Below are 18,325 nucleotides of genomic sequence, written 5' to 3'. Positions count from 1 at the left end.
CTACAAACTTTTATGGTATTTTAAACTTATACCAAAGTGTTAATGTTTTAGATATCAGAAATTTTAATAAATTCCTTGTTAATGCATGCAGTGAAATGTTTTCTTTCTACATCTCTAAATAGCTCTGTAAAATTGGAAAATGGATATGTGGGGGAGGGGAGCTAGTGCAGTGCTGTGCATCTTATAAGTAATGTTTTCCTACTTCTGATGCTCACAGTTACTTCAGATTCTTATAGTATCAGACTAACTTAACACATAACAGCCCTTGTGGTTGCAGCACCATGATGATTGGTTCATAACAAAATTAAAAACTAATTAAAAATTATGCTTGATAAAATTGTCACAAATTTTTCTTTTGACTTTTGTGGTAGAAGACAATGATTCTCAAAATTAGAGAAGGACTTTGAGTCTGTGGCAAAAGCGGTTGAAATTGCCACAAGTTAACAACAACAAAAAAAAAAAAAAACCTAATTCCTAAGATGTTTTTATACAGTCAGTAAATTTCAGCTGTACATGCAAAAACATTTAATTTAAAAATAGGTAAATTACTTTATAAGTATATTATTTTTATTAGGCACCATACCTCATTTATGTAGAAGTAGTAGAAGCAGAAGATATACAAACTGCAGCTGTTCCACCTAAAATAATAAATACTCTGCGCCAGACTCGTTCCGAAGAAAACCTGCCTGAATATTTTGGTCAGCAAGACTTGGGATGTGTTAATTTTTCTATTTATCCTAGTATGGATGATGATGCAGAATGCTGGACAGAAGAATATGATGCTATATCCATTCAGGTATGAATTTTAATGTGTATAGAATATCCTTTTTCCTTTCAGACAAAGCTCTGTACATTTTCAGTTCAATCTTCTATTAAATTTTATTTTGACACTGTGGGTTTATTTATAAAGAAATATATTATGCATTCGAATAAGCATAAAAATGCATTCATATTCATATTTGTGTTTATTATAAATACAATAAGTCCTTGTCTAACCAAACTTTATTGATGCCAACTCACTTGACAGTCAGTGGAACTATTGGAACTGTTTACATATGCAATAGTTCACCCATAACATAATCAGCGCATTGTTATTCTTAACTCTGTCACTTTGTTTTGATGTGCCACTTTATTGTGATACAACTACGTTGTTCATTTTTGATTAAAAGCTTTCTTACTCATCTCAGTTTGAATTGGAAATATTGTAGGTTTTCCTGGACAAGGAAAGAAGGAAAAGTATTAATTTTAGAATCTAAACTAGATGTGTTAAAGCATTTTTGTCAGTGAGTGGAAAAGACTGAAAACAGTTGGGTTTAAAAAAGTTGACAGGGACAGTGTAAAAGAACTGCAGGAATTGGTACAGTGCAGGAAAAAGAGGGAGTAGAGAAAGATGAAGAAATAATATCCCCCTCTTCCCTTTCAGCTAGCTATGTTAACTTTCCATGTTGCAGGCAGAGCTACTCTGCTCATTCAATTGCTGCTTTTGACCCCCAGCTCAATGTTATTTATAAACCACTCCACCACAAGAAGAAAGATATTGGTCTGCATATTCCTCTGGCACCCTCAATGTTCATGTGTTAAATTTTCTTTCATTGATAAGAAGACTGTATGGGGACATTTTTTTCTTGTAATCATAGGTAGTTTGGACCACTTAAGAAAAGCTTCACACTGCTTCATTCATCAATTTACTTAGTATAGTGTTGCCAAAAGCTACTGTTTATTTCTCTTTTTACCATGTTTTGACCTTGCTTTTACTTTATTTTTAATCAATTTTCATTCAATAGCTTTTATCATTTTTTATGGGTAAATGTTATTTTTATCTTTCCCCTTGTATATTTCATTGGTTGGAGATATTAAAAAATATTTTAATGCTGTTTGTTCCCAACAGGCTTCCTTTCATTTTATATTTACTTTATCTTTTTGTTCCTTTTTAATTATGTTAAATTTTCTAAGTGCACAGATAATTTCTTATTGTTATCGTCTGGTGAGGTTGCTGCATCTTGTGAATTTCAGTAGTGAAAAAGGCAGGTTTTTTAAAGTTTGTTTTTCATGAATTTTGTAATTTAATATTTTAAAATATTAATGTTCTTAATTTGACTTTATTGCTCATCACTAGAATAAAACTATTATCAAAAATCCAGTCAGAATTTTTAAATTTCCAGAAGAAAATCATAAAAATATTTAAATAAGACCCATTGTTGCTTTTTGATGCAACAGTATTAAGTATTCTCTGTATCTATTTATATATTACATGTTTTGGTTTTATCAAATTCTAGATCTGAATTCCACAGAAATTCATCAATTTTAGTATTTGTAAGCCAGTATTGTAGAACTAAGGTCAACAGTTACAATCTCTCTCTCTCTTTTGCCTTTTCCTCCTCCAATTTTCAAAATTAGTTTCTTGTTTATTGTAAAATAAATCTTGCTACAACTGACAAAACTTAAGAAATATTAAAACTATGGAAAAAATAGGGTTAGGAGAAGCGAAGTTGCGAGTGATCCTATGATAAATCCTCATAAATATTATTTTCCCAAACTAAATTAAAATAATACAAATAAAGTTAATCTAAATGACATTTTAAGCATCTTAAATGAGTAATTAATCTTAATTTGGTGCTATCCAAAGTAGTATGTTATGTTGGAATTACTGCTACCCAAATCTATTATATTGCATTTGTCAAGTCATATCTCATTTGCCATTTTTCAATGTGTCTGAATAGTTTGTCTCGATTTTATCGAATTTATATACCATGATTAATTTCATTAACTGCCTTGTATACCTTGTATTGTCAACAAACCTAGAGCCGTTAAGTCTGAAATACCGAAAGGACAGTGTTGGACCCTGTCAGACCCACTCATAATGTTAGTCAATGAAGAGCAGTGGCTGTTTATAACCTCTCTCTCTCTCTCTCTCTCTCTCTCTCTCTCTCTCTCTCTCTCTCTCTCTCTCTCTCTCTCTCTCTCTCTCTCTCTCTCCCCCCCCTACCAATTAGCTGTCCCTTTATTTATTGTATTAACTTGCACCTATTACCACATTACTGCAATTTATACAATGTTTATTCTTGTGGGAGCATCAAAAGCTTTACTGAAATCTAAGTAAATGAAGTCAAAGTTATTCCTTACATCTGGTTCCTTTGTAGCAGCTGATCAGTTTGGCAAGGTATGATATTACTTTAACTCCCAATGAAGTTACACTAATAGATAATTACCGACTTTGTCCTTTAAATCACCTTTATGAACAGAAGCAGTATTTGCATAATACTTCCCCTCAGTCCAAGGATGCACTTGTTATTATAGCTAAATGTTTGACCAAGGTCAGCCTCAAAGTGCCCTATTTACTTTTAGCTTCAACAATTTTTATTCCACTTTCTTGGTTATCACAAAATAGTTTAATTTCCAATCAGCAGTAGATGGATTTATGGTATCTGATCTCTAAAAACTTCCCATGTGACACCTCCCATAAGTGTAACATTTATTCAGCTTATCAGTAATCTGTACAGAATCTTTGATACTTTGCAGTTAATATCAAGTTGACCAATATGGTTCATTCCTTCCCTTCTAGTGCTCATATAAACAAAGAATTCTTTGCTCTTGACCATTGACTTCTCAATATGCTATAATATGCCTTACCTCCTGAATATCTAGATTACAGGCTAATTTATACTTATTGCAAAATTTTGTCCCTGCATTCACTATTTTTGTGTTTGATCTTTATGTTTTTTTTTGGGTCTTCACTATTCATGTGTGTATTTTAAATTAATTAACCAACAATAAATTGGACATATTTTCAATGTATAAAATCATCCCATTTTTAAGCTCACTACAAAATTAGTAGGTGTTATATTTCTGCAGTGGTGTATTATGAAAATGGCACTATATACTTGCGCACCATAATGTGGTTATCTATGTTGAGGCTTTTATGTGGGCAAATCACAACTGGTGAGAGGTAAGAAACAGTGTTATTCTCATATTCTGAATGAAACAATCAGTCCCTTAGATTTGAATCAAGCAAAGTATGCAACGATAGTTGAAATTTTACAATCAGAGTTTTGAACCAGATCTAACCTTATCTCTCTAGTTTTAAATCATAGCTAATCTCAGTTGGAAAGAGTAGGGTTTCTCCCTATAGGTTATGCTGGATTTTTCAGTCTGCACGACATGCAGATTGCCTCTTGAACACACTTGAAGAAATATGATATGGTCTTAGATATGTGAATTTACTAAATAAATAACTCACAGCAGTACAAACTAAAACCTCAGAAAATATGAAGCATCTTTTCACATGATTGTCTCGTCCTTTTGAGGTAGACTTTAAGTCATTGTATGTAAAAACTAGACAGAACTAATCAAGCTACAGAGCAGTAATTTTCCAGACTGTTTCTCATAATTTCCCTTAACTTCTAGGACAGAGAATTGTATGTAAACATTTTTTTGAGAGTGTTGGAAGATGAAACCTTTTCCTCTACTTATTTGCAGAAAATGCAAGTAGTGTGATTGGGAACATTATCACCCTGAAAGAGACAAAACTAAGCAGTCACTGCAAAGAAATGTGCATCTCTTTTCAAAAATGAAGTACTGAAAAACCCAGAGACTGATTTAATGCTGAATACTAGCAGAGTGAGTTAAGAATCTCCACCACTAGCATCAAACTGAACATAGTGAAGTAATGAAATGCAGGTTGTACCAAGTTTCTCATTAACAGTAAGCACATTTCAAATTGTCACTTCTAGTTACACGAGGGCTACCTGTATAAGGTAGCCCTTGTGTAACTCTCATGTTACTCGTGTACACGTGTACCCTCGTGTAGCCCTCGTATAAGGTAACCCATATACAGGTAGCCCTCGGTTTTCGACGGTTTGTTTACCGACGATTCACAATAACAGTGGTTTTGAAACCAGAAGGCCAAAAATATCAAAAACTAAAAAAGATTTCAAAAATGAGCAGCTATAAATACTGGATATGATGTAAAGAAACAGCACAGTCAATCAGAGATGAGAGCTATCCCCATCTACCATCTAAGCCAATCAGGGATGAGGTGACCAGAAATAAGAGGAGAGGAACACTCAGTTTGCTCATTGGGTTACTATTGTTAGGTCACTATTCTACAGTGTCAGTTTGTGAGTTTTAATTAAAAATTGTTGTTTTTTTTTTTTGTCCTCGCCTTTTTCCCATTATTATATGGGATCAGTGTTTTTATTGTTTTGGCATGCAATTTTTACAGCCGGCTGCCCTTCCTGACGCCAACCCCTCACCCTTTAGCCGGGCTGGGAATAAAAAATTGATTAAATTAATAAAATAAGAGTATCCATGTCTAGTAAGAGAAGTGCAGTAAAGCTAAGTGAATGTGAAAATGTTGCTAAAAAGTCACGTAGATCTATCAAAAGATGGAGGTAAGTAATTCATAGAATGGAAGGTGGTCAAACACGTCCTAATATGTGTAGAAGTATGGAATTGCCTCCATCGACTGTGAGTACCATAATGAAAAATGTAGATGAAATAAAACATCAATGCAACATGCTACGACAGTAAGTGCGATGCAGGTAAATTATAGCAGAAGTAAACTTTTAGTAAAATGAAGAAATTATTGTCATTGTGGGTGGATGACTTAAATAAAGAAAAATATTCTGTTGACTCAAGCTGTTATTATTGATAAGGTAAAGTCAATTTTTGAAGATCTCAAAGAAAAAAAGTGGTGATGAGACATTTTTGGGTAGCAGGGATGGTTCATGCGATTTAAATCTTGAAGTAAGTGCCGCTGTGTGAAATTAAGTGGCAAATGCAGATGCTGAGACAGCTGTAGCATTTTCTGCAGAGTTTCAAGCCATTATAGAGGAGGGGAATTATCCTCCTGATCTCATTTTTAATGTTGATGAGACCAGGTTTTATTGGAAGAAGTCACTATCACAAACCTTCATTGCCCATGAAGAGCAGTCTGCACCAGGTTTCAAGGCTGCAGAAGACAGGCTAATGCTTCTGCTGTGTGCAAATGCTCTGGCACTTTTAAAATTAAAACCAATATTGATGTACCATTCATAGGCACCATGTGCTCTCAAGAGCCTAAAAAAGCCACGTTGCCAGTCTACTGAAAATGGAACAGGAGGGCTTTGGGGTAATAGCAATCTTTAAAACCTATTACTTCTGCCAAACCTTCATGGAAATGGTAAGAGTTTGGGACAGGTCAGACAAAACTATCAAGGATTATTGGTGCTAATTCGACATTTTAAAGGGCATTAATAACATCAACGCAGATTGCGAGGAATTGTCAGTGAACTGTGTGAATGGAGTGTGGTGCAAACTTCGCCCACAGTTTATGCACAGCTTCACAGGATTAGAGCCAGTGGAGAACATTGTTGAAGACGTTAGCAGGCTGGTGCAAGGGCTGGATTGAATGAGGCTACAGCTGAAGATGTAACAGAGCTGTTGGATAGCCATGGACAGCAGTTTTCCAGTAAAGACTTGGAAGAATTGGTTAAAGAACTAAGCCAACAGAAGAAGAAGGAAAAGAAAAAGATGAGTCTCCTCTAAAATCTATGAATACAAGCAATCTATAGTGCATCCTTTCAGCCATGGAGACCCCCCCCCCTCACTGATGAGCTCTGTGAGATTGACCATGACTGGGAGTGAAGTGAGAAAGTGAAAAGGAGCATAATTGTATCCATTAGCCCTTATTCTGAGATTTTCAAAGAGAGAAAGAAAGAGGAAATCTTGACAGTCAACACTGCATGCTTTCTTCAAAAAATAGGAAGATCCTCAACCAGGGACTTCATCAGAGAAGTAAAATCTGCATTATGCCAGTGTCAAAAAAGATCAATGTAGGGGCCTTAAACACTGGCACTTACAAAAACTTTTGGTCTGGTCTGGGCTTCAAACATATCAAAGTTAATGTACAAAATTTAATTTGGTTATTTTATATTATATTACATTTAATTGATTTTTATTCATAAAAAAGCTGTTTTTGCATTCATAGCACTCATTTCAGAGCTTTAAATATAATAATATTATATTACTTATGTCAGTTTTGATAGGGGCCTGGAACATAACTTATTGACTTACATTATATAATTAGGTTCATTTTACACAGTTTTTTTTTTTTTTTTTGCAACAGTTCCTTCAGGAGCAGAAACCCATCAGAAACTGAGGGCTACCTGTGTATATATATATTTGAATAACATTTGAAATAGTTGGAAACTGAATTTTTCATAATAAAAAGGTAAAGCAAACATCAGAGGCAGCAAAAAGCATATTCCTCTACATGATGCTTGAAATATAACAATAAATTAGAATAAGAATTTAAAAAAAAAATAATAATGCCAGCAGCATGGCAAGACGAGCGAAAAAAAAACAATCTTGTCTTGCCATGCTGCTGGCATTATTTATTTATTATTTTTTTTTAAATTCTTATTCTAATTTATTGTTTTATATATATATATATATTTTTTATTATTATTATTTTTATTATTTTTTTTTTTCTTGTTGTTGGAAATGGCATTTTTCTAGATATGATGGATTATTACATCCTCTTCCACAATAATATTTTCTGATGTGGCAATATCTGGAAAGGTTGCATGTTCGAGAGAATTAAACTGCTATTTTTCCCTTAAGTAGTATTCTGCCATGATGGTGATAAGTATTCTCCCTGAACATTTTAGGCGCCTCCGTAGCCAGGTGGGAAGGAGCAGCAGTGCATAGCACACGCTTCTTGATTAGACCGGGGTTCGAGCCCGTCACCACCAAATATGGAGGATGCGGAAAGATCAGGGAATGACCATCGCATATCCCGGAGCAATATGGCCTTAGTTGCTAATGCTCCTAAAAACCAAACAACAAACAAACCCTGAACATTTTATTAAAGTTATATGTAGTTCTCTCCTATTGCCTTCCATTCCTGTGTGTATAGCTCTGTAGTATTCAAGGCATTTTTCCTTTGTGGAGGGGACAAAACCCAGGAATAATTCAAAGGGAAAAATCCCACACTTCTGCTTGAGACTGGCTAACTCAAACCCAAATAAGTGCCATTAATAATTCCTCTGGTCTAAGACCAAACTCAGACCTTTTCAAATAGGTGCCAGATGACTAGGCCACTGTAGCGACATATGTAAAAAGTTTGCATAATAATGCAAAGTAAATATAAGGGAACATAGAACTCACCCTTAGGTATTGTATCTAATTAAGTGAATTGAATTCATAAAAATACATCAGATAGAAAACTATTACATTATCTTACTTAGTAACTCATCGTGAAATATTGCTGTCCAGTTTTACTAAATTTCTTACTGAATTAGTTTCTCCTCCCCAAGGCATTTCTCAAATAGTATCATGAGGATATTTGCAACATATATGCTGTGGTTAGTGAAGAATTATTTTGACCATTTCTGATTGATCTTGTTGAGCTGTAAACTACAAAGTTTGTGATTTTCTTTGCTTTGCACCATTTTTTTTTTTTTTTTTTTTTTTTTGATACTACAGTTGATACTATCTTAAAAATTGGGTTACTTGTATTTTCCTTCCTTTGTACACTGAGATTTTTACATCAGGACATTTGAAATTCTACAAGAATTTCAAATGTCCTGATATAAAAATCACACAGTTCATACTCATTTGACAACTAGTATAAACTGTGTAGTTTGCAAATATCTCTAGATTTAACCTTATTCATTAAAATGAACATATTTGTTATTTCTAGTATATGGCTTGTGAGAAACATCATGATAGAGATGCCTTATCTCAGGTTTCCCAAGACAGTGGAACCAGTGCAGACAGCAGAGAACCAACATTTGTAGCTGCAGGAGATATTAGACGCCGTCTTTCAGAAAGCCTTAGTATACCTAAAACTACTCTAAAGGTGTGTATAAATTCAAAAATATTTCATTAAGCAGTTTGGTTAATTAGCATGTTCATACTGTGGGATACCACTGGTGGCTTCTGTAAACTATTGAAAGGTTTGAGAAAGCTGCTAGTTGTTTGCCAAGTGCATTGAATTACAGGGCAAGTCAAAATTACATATAAACACTTTAAATAGCCATATTTTGTACCCAGAATTTTCATAAACAGTTCATTTTAACTGGTTTTTAATTAGTTTTCATTGTGTTGAAGATTAATTGGTGATTGAATATGGAGAATATGGTTATTGAATATAGAGAATATGGTAATTGAATATGGAGAATATGGTAATTGAATAGAGAATAGGCAATTAAATATTGAAAATATGGTTGTATGGAGAATATTGAGAATAATCAACTAGCATTTGAAGAAAGGAAGTGCATTCTGAAATGGTACTGGACGTATGAAAATGTTAAAGAGATTCAGAGTATATGGGAACATTTGAAATAGGACAGAAAAACCAATGCATCTAGCAATAATCCACTTCTATGATTAGTACCGGCTTAAGTTATCAAAAAGAACATTGAGTGGTGTTGTAACATATAACCAATTACCAGAAAGTCAACAAGGTGTTCCTGCAATCTACATTTGAGTCAATTAAATATCATGAGAATCTTAAAAGGACATAAAAATACAATCCCTTCATGCCTTCAATACTACATATATCCTGGTTGACAAGAATAGTTTTATATGTGACTTTTAGAACAGTGAACCTGGTGATGTTTAGGATGCAATTGTAATATTCAAAAGAAATTAAAGTGACCAAAATATTTTATCTGGTTTTTATATGCAGTTTAAAAATCACAAAATATTTCTGGCACACAATGAAGGGATAACAGCATTTCTGTCTGTGTGATGATTTACTTTGATTGGATAAATCGATATATTTCAAATGTTTATAGTACATATGTTTCAAATGTTTATAGTTTATAGGCAACACTGGTGACAAAAATGCTTGGCACTTATCAAAAATATGGGTTATCTGTATTTTTGATAAGTTTTTCACCCTGTGAAAACAGTTTCCAGTTCAGTTTTCTTAAGCTCTGGTATTTATGAATTGGAATTGTAAGCAGACACAAAAAAAACTTTATTTTTAGGCACATAAACATAATGCACCTATTGTCTTCCCACATTTGTCCGTCAACATGTAACAACTGAAATCTCCAGTGACTTGATTTTCATGAAATTTCTTATTTAATTATTTTAGAAATATTTGTTGAGCCATCCTAAATTTCATTATAATTTCTTTGGGAAAAAATGGAATTCTAGTTTTAATGAATTATCATTAGCTTTTAGACGGTCTGTACACACTTTGCCTAATTTGTTATGTAAACCTCAAGAATGTGATATTGCATGCAGGGGGTATAGACAAGAAAAGTATGTGGGAGAAAAGTAATAAATACAGTTGTAATTAAATCGAATGGCTAAATTTAGAGAATGTAAAACTAGTTTTATTAGTGCTCTATAAAGTTTTAATCTTAGTAATTATTTAAGAAGTTAACTATATTACTTTTTACTTCTGTTAATCACAGGGGGCCCACCCAGGGGTGGGCCCTCCTCTTCTGGTCCAAAAGGAGTGAAAAATGTACTTTAATTACTATATGGCTTAAGCTATCAAGTCTCGGTGTAATGACATCAAACTGATTGTGACCTTTTTTTTTTATCCCAAGAAAGTTAAAACTGATCTGTTGATTTAAAAAAGAAAACTCCAGTGTTGGGTTTACTGATAGGCACCACCTAGACATTCAAAACAATTATTGAAGCCTTCTTAAGTGGATTCCCAACTAAAGTCACTCCACATGCCACTCTGAAATCATTCTAAAGAAGTTAACTGAATGAACCAATTGTGGTCCCAAGAAGTAGTAGCTCCCAATTCTTAACATCGTTTTAACCTGAAGTGCAGCAAGTTTGTGTGCCTCAGTCAAAGCAGGTTACTTAAATTGCTGTTTCTCCATTTATTCCAAATCTCATAAGATGTTACAAATGGCATACCAGTGCTATACTACAGCAGCTTGTCACATAGACAAGTTTGTTCTGCTGTGAAGTTTAAAACCATTCCATTATCAGTGAAGTTTAAATCATGCTGGCTGCAAAAACAGATGAAAGGACAAGATAGTCCTGTAAGCATCTTATTTCTCTGAGGACATATAGCTTTAGTTATATTATAAATTTGAATTTCTCTCTTTTATTGATATCTCTTATTCAGCAAACTTTGTAACTTAATGTAAGCTCTTGCACACTGCAGCTATGTGGCTATGCAACTATTCAGCAGTTGCATAAGCTACTTACCACCTTGATATCACTTTAGGACAACTGAGAGCAAAGAGAAATTGAAAACGCCCAATGTGGCTACAACTGGAGAAATATATGCTTGATTAAATCTATGGTTAATCTCCATAAAGAGTAGTGTACTGACACATACAAACAATAGACTTGGTTACCATGGTTTTTTTCTGCCATTAGAATTAGTCATAGCTTCTTAGGGAGAAAAATAACAGGCAAATCAAGGTCACCTACTCTGGTTTCCACTAAAGAAAGACATAAGCAAAAAAGAATATGAGCAGAAAAATGGTAACCTAGTCTCAATGTTTTATCATTACAAAAGAGAAGCCTAGTTAACGACCTTGAGCCACCTGCTGTTTTTCTTTTTGACATATGTCTGCTATAGTTATAATGATAGTTAAAAAAAAAAAAAAAAAAAAAACATGGTAATTGTTATTTCCCCACAGTACATTATTAAAATCTAAATGTCATGTAAGAAGAATAATCTGTTTTTTTTTTTCCTTTTATCCTCCAGTGCAAAATTATTTATATAAAAAAATTATTATGCATTTAAAATTAACATTACAATACATGACAACATTGCTGTAAATCTTGTTTATTTACATTTTAACCACTAGTGCTATATTTTAGTCATAAATGTTTACAGGTGTAAATAAGTTCTGTTTTTAGTATTCATTATATAATATTCATTGAAATGTGCTTCTTCAAAGTGCCCAACCACTACATATACCTCTGGAAAAATTTTAAATACCAGCTATTGCCAGTTTTAAAGAGTTTACTGTAATTCAACTAATCACTCACAGTGGAATTGCGCAGCAACAGTTGTGGCATCTATGATTTGATCTCCTGATATGATCTCATAGCTATCGCTTACAAGAGACAAATTTAACTCTGCAGGTGAATCCTCAGATCAAAAACTATACAATATATAAAAGAAACAGAAAACCAAACCCCCTCTACACACACACAGGTGAGGCAATTCTAGTGCACTCAACAATCCCGACTTTCTCTTCCAACAGATCACTCTTCAAACTATCTTGAAGAACCTGTAGCACAAATACTTACTCTATTCTGTTTATTAGGTGACTTTAATGGACACTACCCATTTTTGACATATGTCTGTATGGGTAAAATAGGACAGATAATAAATTCCATACTAGATCAGCAGAATCTCTCCCTGCTTAACCTAGTAGCCCGTGATCATAACAAAAACAGTCATGCATTATCTGACAGTTGCTCAACTTTGTTTTTTATTTTAGAAAAACAATATTAATTTTTTTTTTAAATTCTGCTTAAGTACAACCATATTTGAGCTTTTACTAAAACTATGAATGGATCACATTATAAGTACTGAAATCCATTCATAGTTTTATTTTTTAATGAAAAATATGTAAATTTAAAAATGTTTTGCAAGTTCTTTACAATGAAATAAAATATTATGAATCTGCAAAAATAAAAGAAAATATTATAAACATGAAACTATTAGTCACTTCCATTTTTTTGTTTAGAGAACCATTAAGTGCCTGAAATTTCAAACTTGTGTGCACACATTATGTTTTATCAAATAAATAAAGAAATAAATAATTAATAAGTTTAGATTTAATAATCTTTGTTATCAGCAAACATAGACACTAAATTTGAAATACCTACACCATCTGTCGTTGTGGAAGTTTGATGGGTTAAATAAATTTAAGAAGGAACTGGACAAACATTTAAAGGGAATGGTTGTGTGAATTTTTTTTTTTGGCTGATGCTACGTAAGCTCATACGCTTGCTTCCTTGCATCACATGCCACGATTACTATTAACAGTCAGAAAAAACAAGGGGGTCCCCTGTGTGACTGGCCCAAATTTAGTCTAAAGAGTAGTAGTAGCCATTAATAAAAAGAGTGGTAACTTATCTCTAATGCATGTTACTTCAGTCATACAAAATTTATTCATATGGCATTGTGTTGCTGAAGTATAAATCTTGCTGAAAGTCTTAAAATTAAGTCTTGCTGAAGTATAAATAAATGATCAGACTGATTCTTTGCATCCAATTCTTTTATGGCAATTTCATGGTAGCTTATGGAATTAGTTAGATATGAACTCCTTCATTAAAATTATTCTGTGATTTCCCTATAATTCTGTTCCTGTTAAGATGATCCCATACTACATTCTAAACTTGGAACTCCATAATTTTCTCTGAGACAGAAGTCGAACTTTGAAGTCTGTAGTTAACTATATCACCATTCAGAAAGTTGCCTTTACCAATTGAAAAGACATTTGTCTATCTCCACTTCTTATGGGATTATTTTTCCATACTCCCATAAGAATTTGATACCTTTATTGCAGAACTGAATTATTTATGGAAAAATGGGAAGTTTTTAGCGATGGGGGTTAGCAAACATCTTCTAATACTAACTGAGAGTTAACTGAAAGGAAGTGCCAGGGAAGCTCCTGTATGTCATCTGCAATTCTTTTGATCTTTGTTATAATTGCCATTTGGTTGATATCTTCACTTAAATTGGGTATATCATCTTCATAATCAGCAGAGCCCTACACAACTCCACTCACTCACATAAACCCTTCATACAAAATGGATAGACTTCATTCCAGCTTAATTTCCTTCTTTATGTTGGAATTTTTCTACCAGTCCCATGTGGTTTGCTTGTCCTAATGCTTAACATTGATCTATTTACAATAATTTTGAGACAACATGAGTGGCAAGCACCTGGAACATGAACTGGACAGTGAGAAGTGGTTTTGAATCTGCGAATAACAAGTGTATATACTTATAACAAACATGCATTTAGCTTTATGTGATCATCCTCATCCAATACTGCTTGTCTATAGCTCTCCACCAGATGCTTTTGCATAAAAAATTTTACTTTTTAATCTTTTATAATATAAATCATATAATGAATTCATATTGTCCAAGTGCAGGGGTTACCTGCTTTCTAGGACTCATCTTTGGTCATAAACGTATATTCTTGGAGCACATAAAACAACTGAGAATATGTTATCAAATGAAGATAAACATTATCGGGGACCAAATGGAAATTAGACTGTCTTACCTTACTGAAACTGTGTAGAGCACTTGTGGAGTCTAATCTTGATTACAGAGTACAATTCTACTAGACTCAATTTGCTGAGGTGGCTTGGTCTTATTAATCACAGAGTGATCGATATTGCCTTGGGAGCTTTCTGCACCTTAACAATTTTGCAGTTTGTTCACTGAAACACATGAACCAGCACCATCACGTCATATCAGAAGGCAGCATTGAAAATAAAAAATAATAAATAAAAGTTTGTTCAACTGCATATATCAAGTTGTTGCCCAAATACCCAAATTGGACAATTCTTTTCACTTCACAGTGGAAGATGCTATACTAAAACTATTCTTTGAGTATGTGACTCAGATGACTCTTTACTGAAATGAACTGAACCAGACATCACACTTGGCAAAGTAGCAAATTGTCCCATGTTTCCTTCAGTACCTTACTACTGTCGGAGTATGACTCAACTTTTAGCATATTAGCATTAGCATTAGCATTAGCAGAGGCATATGATGCAAGAAAGCAAGCTTATTCAGCATCAGCCAAAAAAAACAAAAAAAAAAAAAAAAACCCACTCTCATTTCACCCCTCCGTTCGTTCGAAATACCTGTCCAGTTGAGCTTTAAATTTGTTTAGGCTATCAACTTCAACAACCAGTGATGGAAGTCGGTTCCACCAACCAACCACCCGCTGGCCAAAGGCAAATTTCCGCACATCTATCCGACATCCGTCCTTCCTCAATTTGAATTTATGCCCTCTGAGGTGATTATTCTGAGAAAGATGAAGAATCCCATTGGCATTGAGCATGCTCAAACCATTCAAAGCCTTATACACCTCTATCAGATCACCTCGCCGGTGCCTAGTCTCCAGACTCTGTAATTTGCAAAACTTAAGCCTTTCTTCGTAAGAGCAACCCTTTGTTCCATTTACTAATCTTGTTGCCCTTCTCTGTACCCGTTCCAGCAGCTCTACATCCTTCTTGAAATGAGGCCTCCAGACCTGTATACAGTACTCAAGATGTGGCCTTACCATTGCCTTATACAATGGAATAATCACCTCCTTATCCCTGCTAGAAAAATTCCTGTATATCATTGACAAGACACCATGAGCTACTCTTGCAGCTCGTCTGCACTGCTCAGAGAACTTCATATCTGCCTGCACAATTACCCCCAGGTCCTTTTCATTCTCCACCACTGTCAGTGTAGTACCGCAGAGTTGATACGTTGCTCTGGGGTTACTGTTTCCCATATGCAGCACTTTACATTTGTCGATGTTAAACCTCATTTGCCACCTCTCAGCCCATCTGTTCAACCTGTCCAGATCCTGTTGCAGCAGCATAGCGTCAGTATTGTCCTTAACGACCCTGCCAACCTTTGTATCATCTGCAAACTTGGACATTAAACTTGATATCCCATCATCAATATCATTCATAAACACCGAAAACAACAACGGACCCAACACTGAACCTTGAGGAACTCCACTAATAACATTAGTCCACGTTGAGCAGTGTCCATTGATTACCACTCTCTGTCTTCTGCCACTCAACCATCCCCTTATCCATAGCAGCAATTTGCCTCCAATGCCACACTGCTCCAATTTGTGCAGCAGTCTTCCATGTGCAACAGTATCAAAAGCCTTTCTAAGATCCAAATATATAATATCAAAGTTATTCCCTGCATCCAGTTCTTTTGTGACTACATCATAGTATCCAATCAAATTGGTCAGGCAAGACCTGCCCTTAACAAAACCATGCTGCGTCTGAGCTATAACTGAATTCTTGTCTAGATGATCCTGCAGTGCTTCTTTAACCAGTGCCTCCATTAATTTACCTGGAACAGAAGTTAAACTAACAGGTCTATAATTACTTGTGTCAGCCTTTGAACCTCCTTTGTGAATTGGGGTCACATTTGCACATCTCCAGTCCATAGGTACCTCCCCTGAGTCCAAGGAAGCTCTCATAATTATGGCTAAGGGTTTGCTTACTTCCTTTGCTGCCTCCTTTAATATAACTGGATAGATCCCATCCACCCCAGGTGCCTTTTTTATGTTTATCCCCAACAATCTCTCCTCCACTTTCCTCTCAGTTATTACAAAATCATCCAGCTCACTGCCAATGTTTACTTTACCTACATCATTCTCCTTCCTGAATAACTCCTCATGCGTGAATGTAGATGCAAAATACTCGTTTAGATTGTTAGCCACCTGAGCAGGATCCTCAACTGTTGAACCATCAATATCCAGTGGACCAATCTGATTCATCCCTTTCCTTTTCGAGTTCAAGTATGTAAAGAACTCTTTTCTGTTTTTCTTTGCATCCTTTGCCAAGGATTTTTCATAGTCTGCCTTTGCCTGCCTAATCTCCTTTGTGACTTGGTTACAGACCAACTTATATCTATCATAGGCTTCCATGTCACCCATTAATTTGTATGTATCCCATGCATTTTTCTTCTCTGCCACATGTCTCATTAGTTCATCTGACAACCATTTAGGCCTAAACCTTGAACAATATTTCTTAGTTGGTATGTAAAGCCTGGTAGCCTCCAAGATTAGTTCCTTGAATGCTTCCCATTTTGAGTTTGCTGTTGGTAACATCATCAGTTGGTCCCACTGTATAGAATTTAAATACTGTCTCAGACCATCATAGTCGCCTTTACGAAAACAAAAACCCTTCCCTTTACCTCTGATGGTAGTTACCTCCTTGAGTAAATCCCACTTCAACACACTGTGATCACTGCCACCTAGTGGTTCATTTATCTGCAGGTTCTTAATGCATGAGGAATCACTACTGATAATCAGATCAAGAGTATTGCTCCCTCTCTTTGCCTCACGAACATGCTGATGTAGAAAACAATCATCCAATAAATCCACAAAAGCCTTGCTAGTGTGCGAGTGACCAACCCACAAATTCCAGTCAATATCTGGGAAATTAAAGTCCCCCATTATAAGACTCTCTGATTTACTGGCCCACTCTATTTCCCTGTACAATATCTTATTATACTCATCAGAGTCATTAGGCCTATAGCACACTCCTACTCTCAATTTTGATTTCCCTATGCTTATGTCACACCAAACTGACTCGACGCTGCCCTGTCCATCGATGTCGACTGGCTTCACTTCCTTGGACTTTATGTGTTTCTTAATTAATAGCATAACCCCTCCTCCCCTCCTGTCCTGTCTATCCTTTCTATACACATTGTATTCCCCAAATTCCAGTTCCGCATTACTTATATCTGTGTGACACCACGTCTCTGATATCCCAACAATATCTGCCTTTGATGTTTTGAGCAATACCTCAAATTCATCAAATTTATTTACCAAACTCCTAGCATTGGTGTACACGCAGGTATACATGCACCTGTTTCTATTCTTAGCTACCCTAACACAACCCATGTGTTTACTTGTACCGCAATGACTACCAGCAGTCTCTGAAATATCCTGCATCCTGTTTTTCAGACTTCTGCTCATTTCAATAGAAGCAGTGCAAGAATCACTTCCACCTCTGCCACTGGCTACTGTTAATCTATTAGTCCTTGTATCCCCCCCAACTAGCAGTTTTCCGACCCACCTAACACTGCCTCGACAGCATCAGCAAAAATTCTTGCACCCTTTCTATTTAAGTGTATCCCATCCCTGTAGAAGCAATCTCTCCTGTTAACAAGTACAGTCCAGGCTGAAAAAAATTCTACCCCTTGAGCCTTGCACAATCCCTCCAGGGCCGAATTGATCGACAAGGCTCTCATCATATACTCCCTCCTATCGTGTCTGGGCAGAATTGCAGACACTTTCAAGTTCAACCCTAATTCACGGCTTTTTTTCAACAGTGACCTGACTGAGTGGACAGAAATCATGGAATACCTACCCAGTAACAGGAAGGCTCACCTTTCGCCCGGATAAGGGCAGTCACACAGCGAGGCATTGAGTACACAGATATTTCCATCTATGCTTGTTGCACCGCTGTCTATAATTTCGTCACATTCCTGGTTGGAGGATCCAAAGCTTGAATGAACCTTTCCACAGCATCCCAAAGATGCTATACAGGGTTCATGTCCATGAACGGGGAGGCCATTCCACGGTGGTGGTAAAATCTGTGGAATGCTCTTCGAATCATGTTCTAGTCACCACGGC

At 35.3% G+C, this 18,325-nt stretch overlaps 1 protein-coding gene across 2 annotated transcripts in view; it reads left to right on the top strand.

The window, feature by feature from the left end:
• fwd (phosphatidylinositol 4-kinase beta fwd) overlaps positions 1 to 18,325 on the top strand; it is a 241,061-nt gene that overhangs the window by 186,133 nt on the left and 36,603 nt on the right. For both annotated transcript variants that reach the window (XM_090374066.1, XM_090374067.1), the window contains exons 9-10: positions 575 to 796; positions 8,684 to 8,842. In XM_090374066.1, coding sequence (XP_090230192.1) covers positions 575 to 796; positions 8,684 to 8,842 — 381 coding nt within the window. The remainder of the gene's footprint in view (positions 1 to 574; positions 797 to 8,683; positions 8,843 to 18,325) is intronic.

This window comes from Mastigoproctus giganteus, chromosome 5 (assembly GCF_048544385.1).
Source record: "Mastigoproctus giganteus isolate SK-2022 chromosome 5, ASM4854438v1, whole genome shotgun sequence".
NCBI lineage: Eukaryota > Metazoa > Arthropoda > Arachnida > Uropygi > Thelyphonidae > Mastigoproctus > Mastigoproctus giganteus.
The sequence above is the reverse complement of the archived record's forward strand: the minus strand, read 5'-3'. Positions and strand labels throughout refer to the sequence as shown.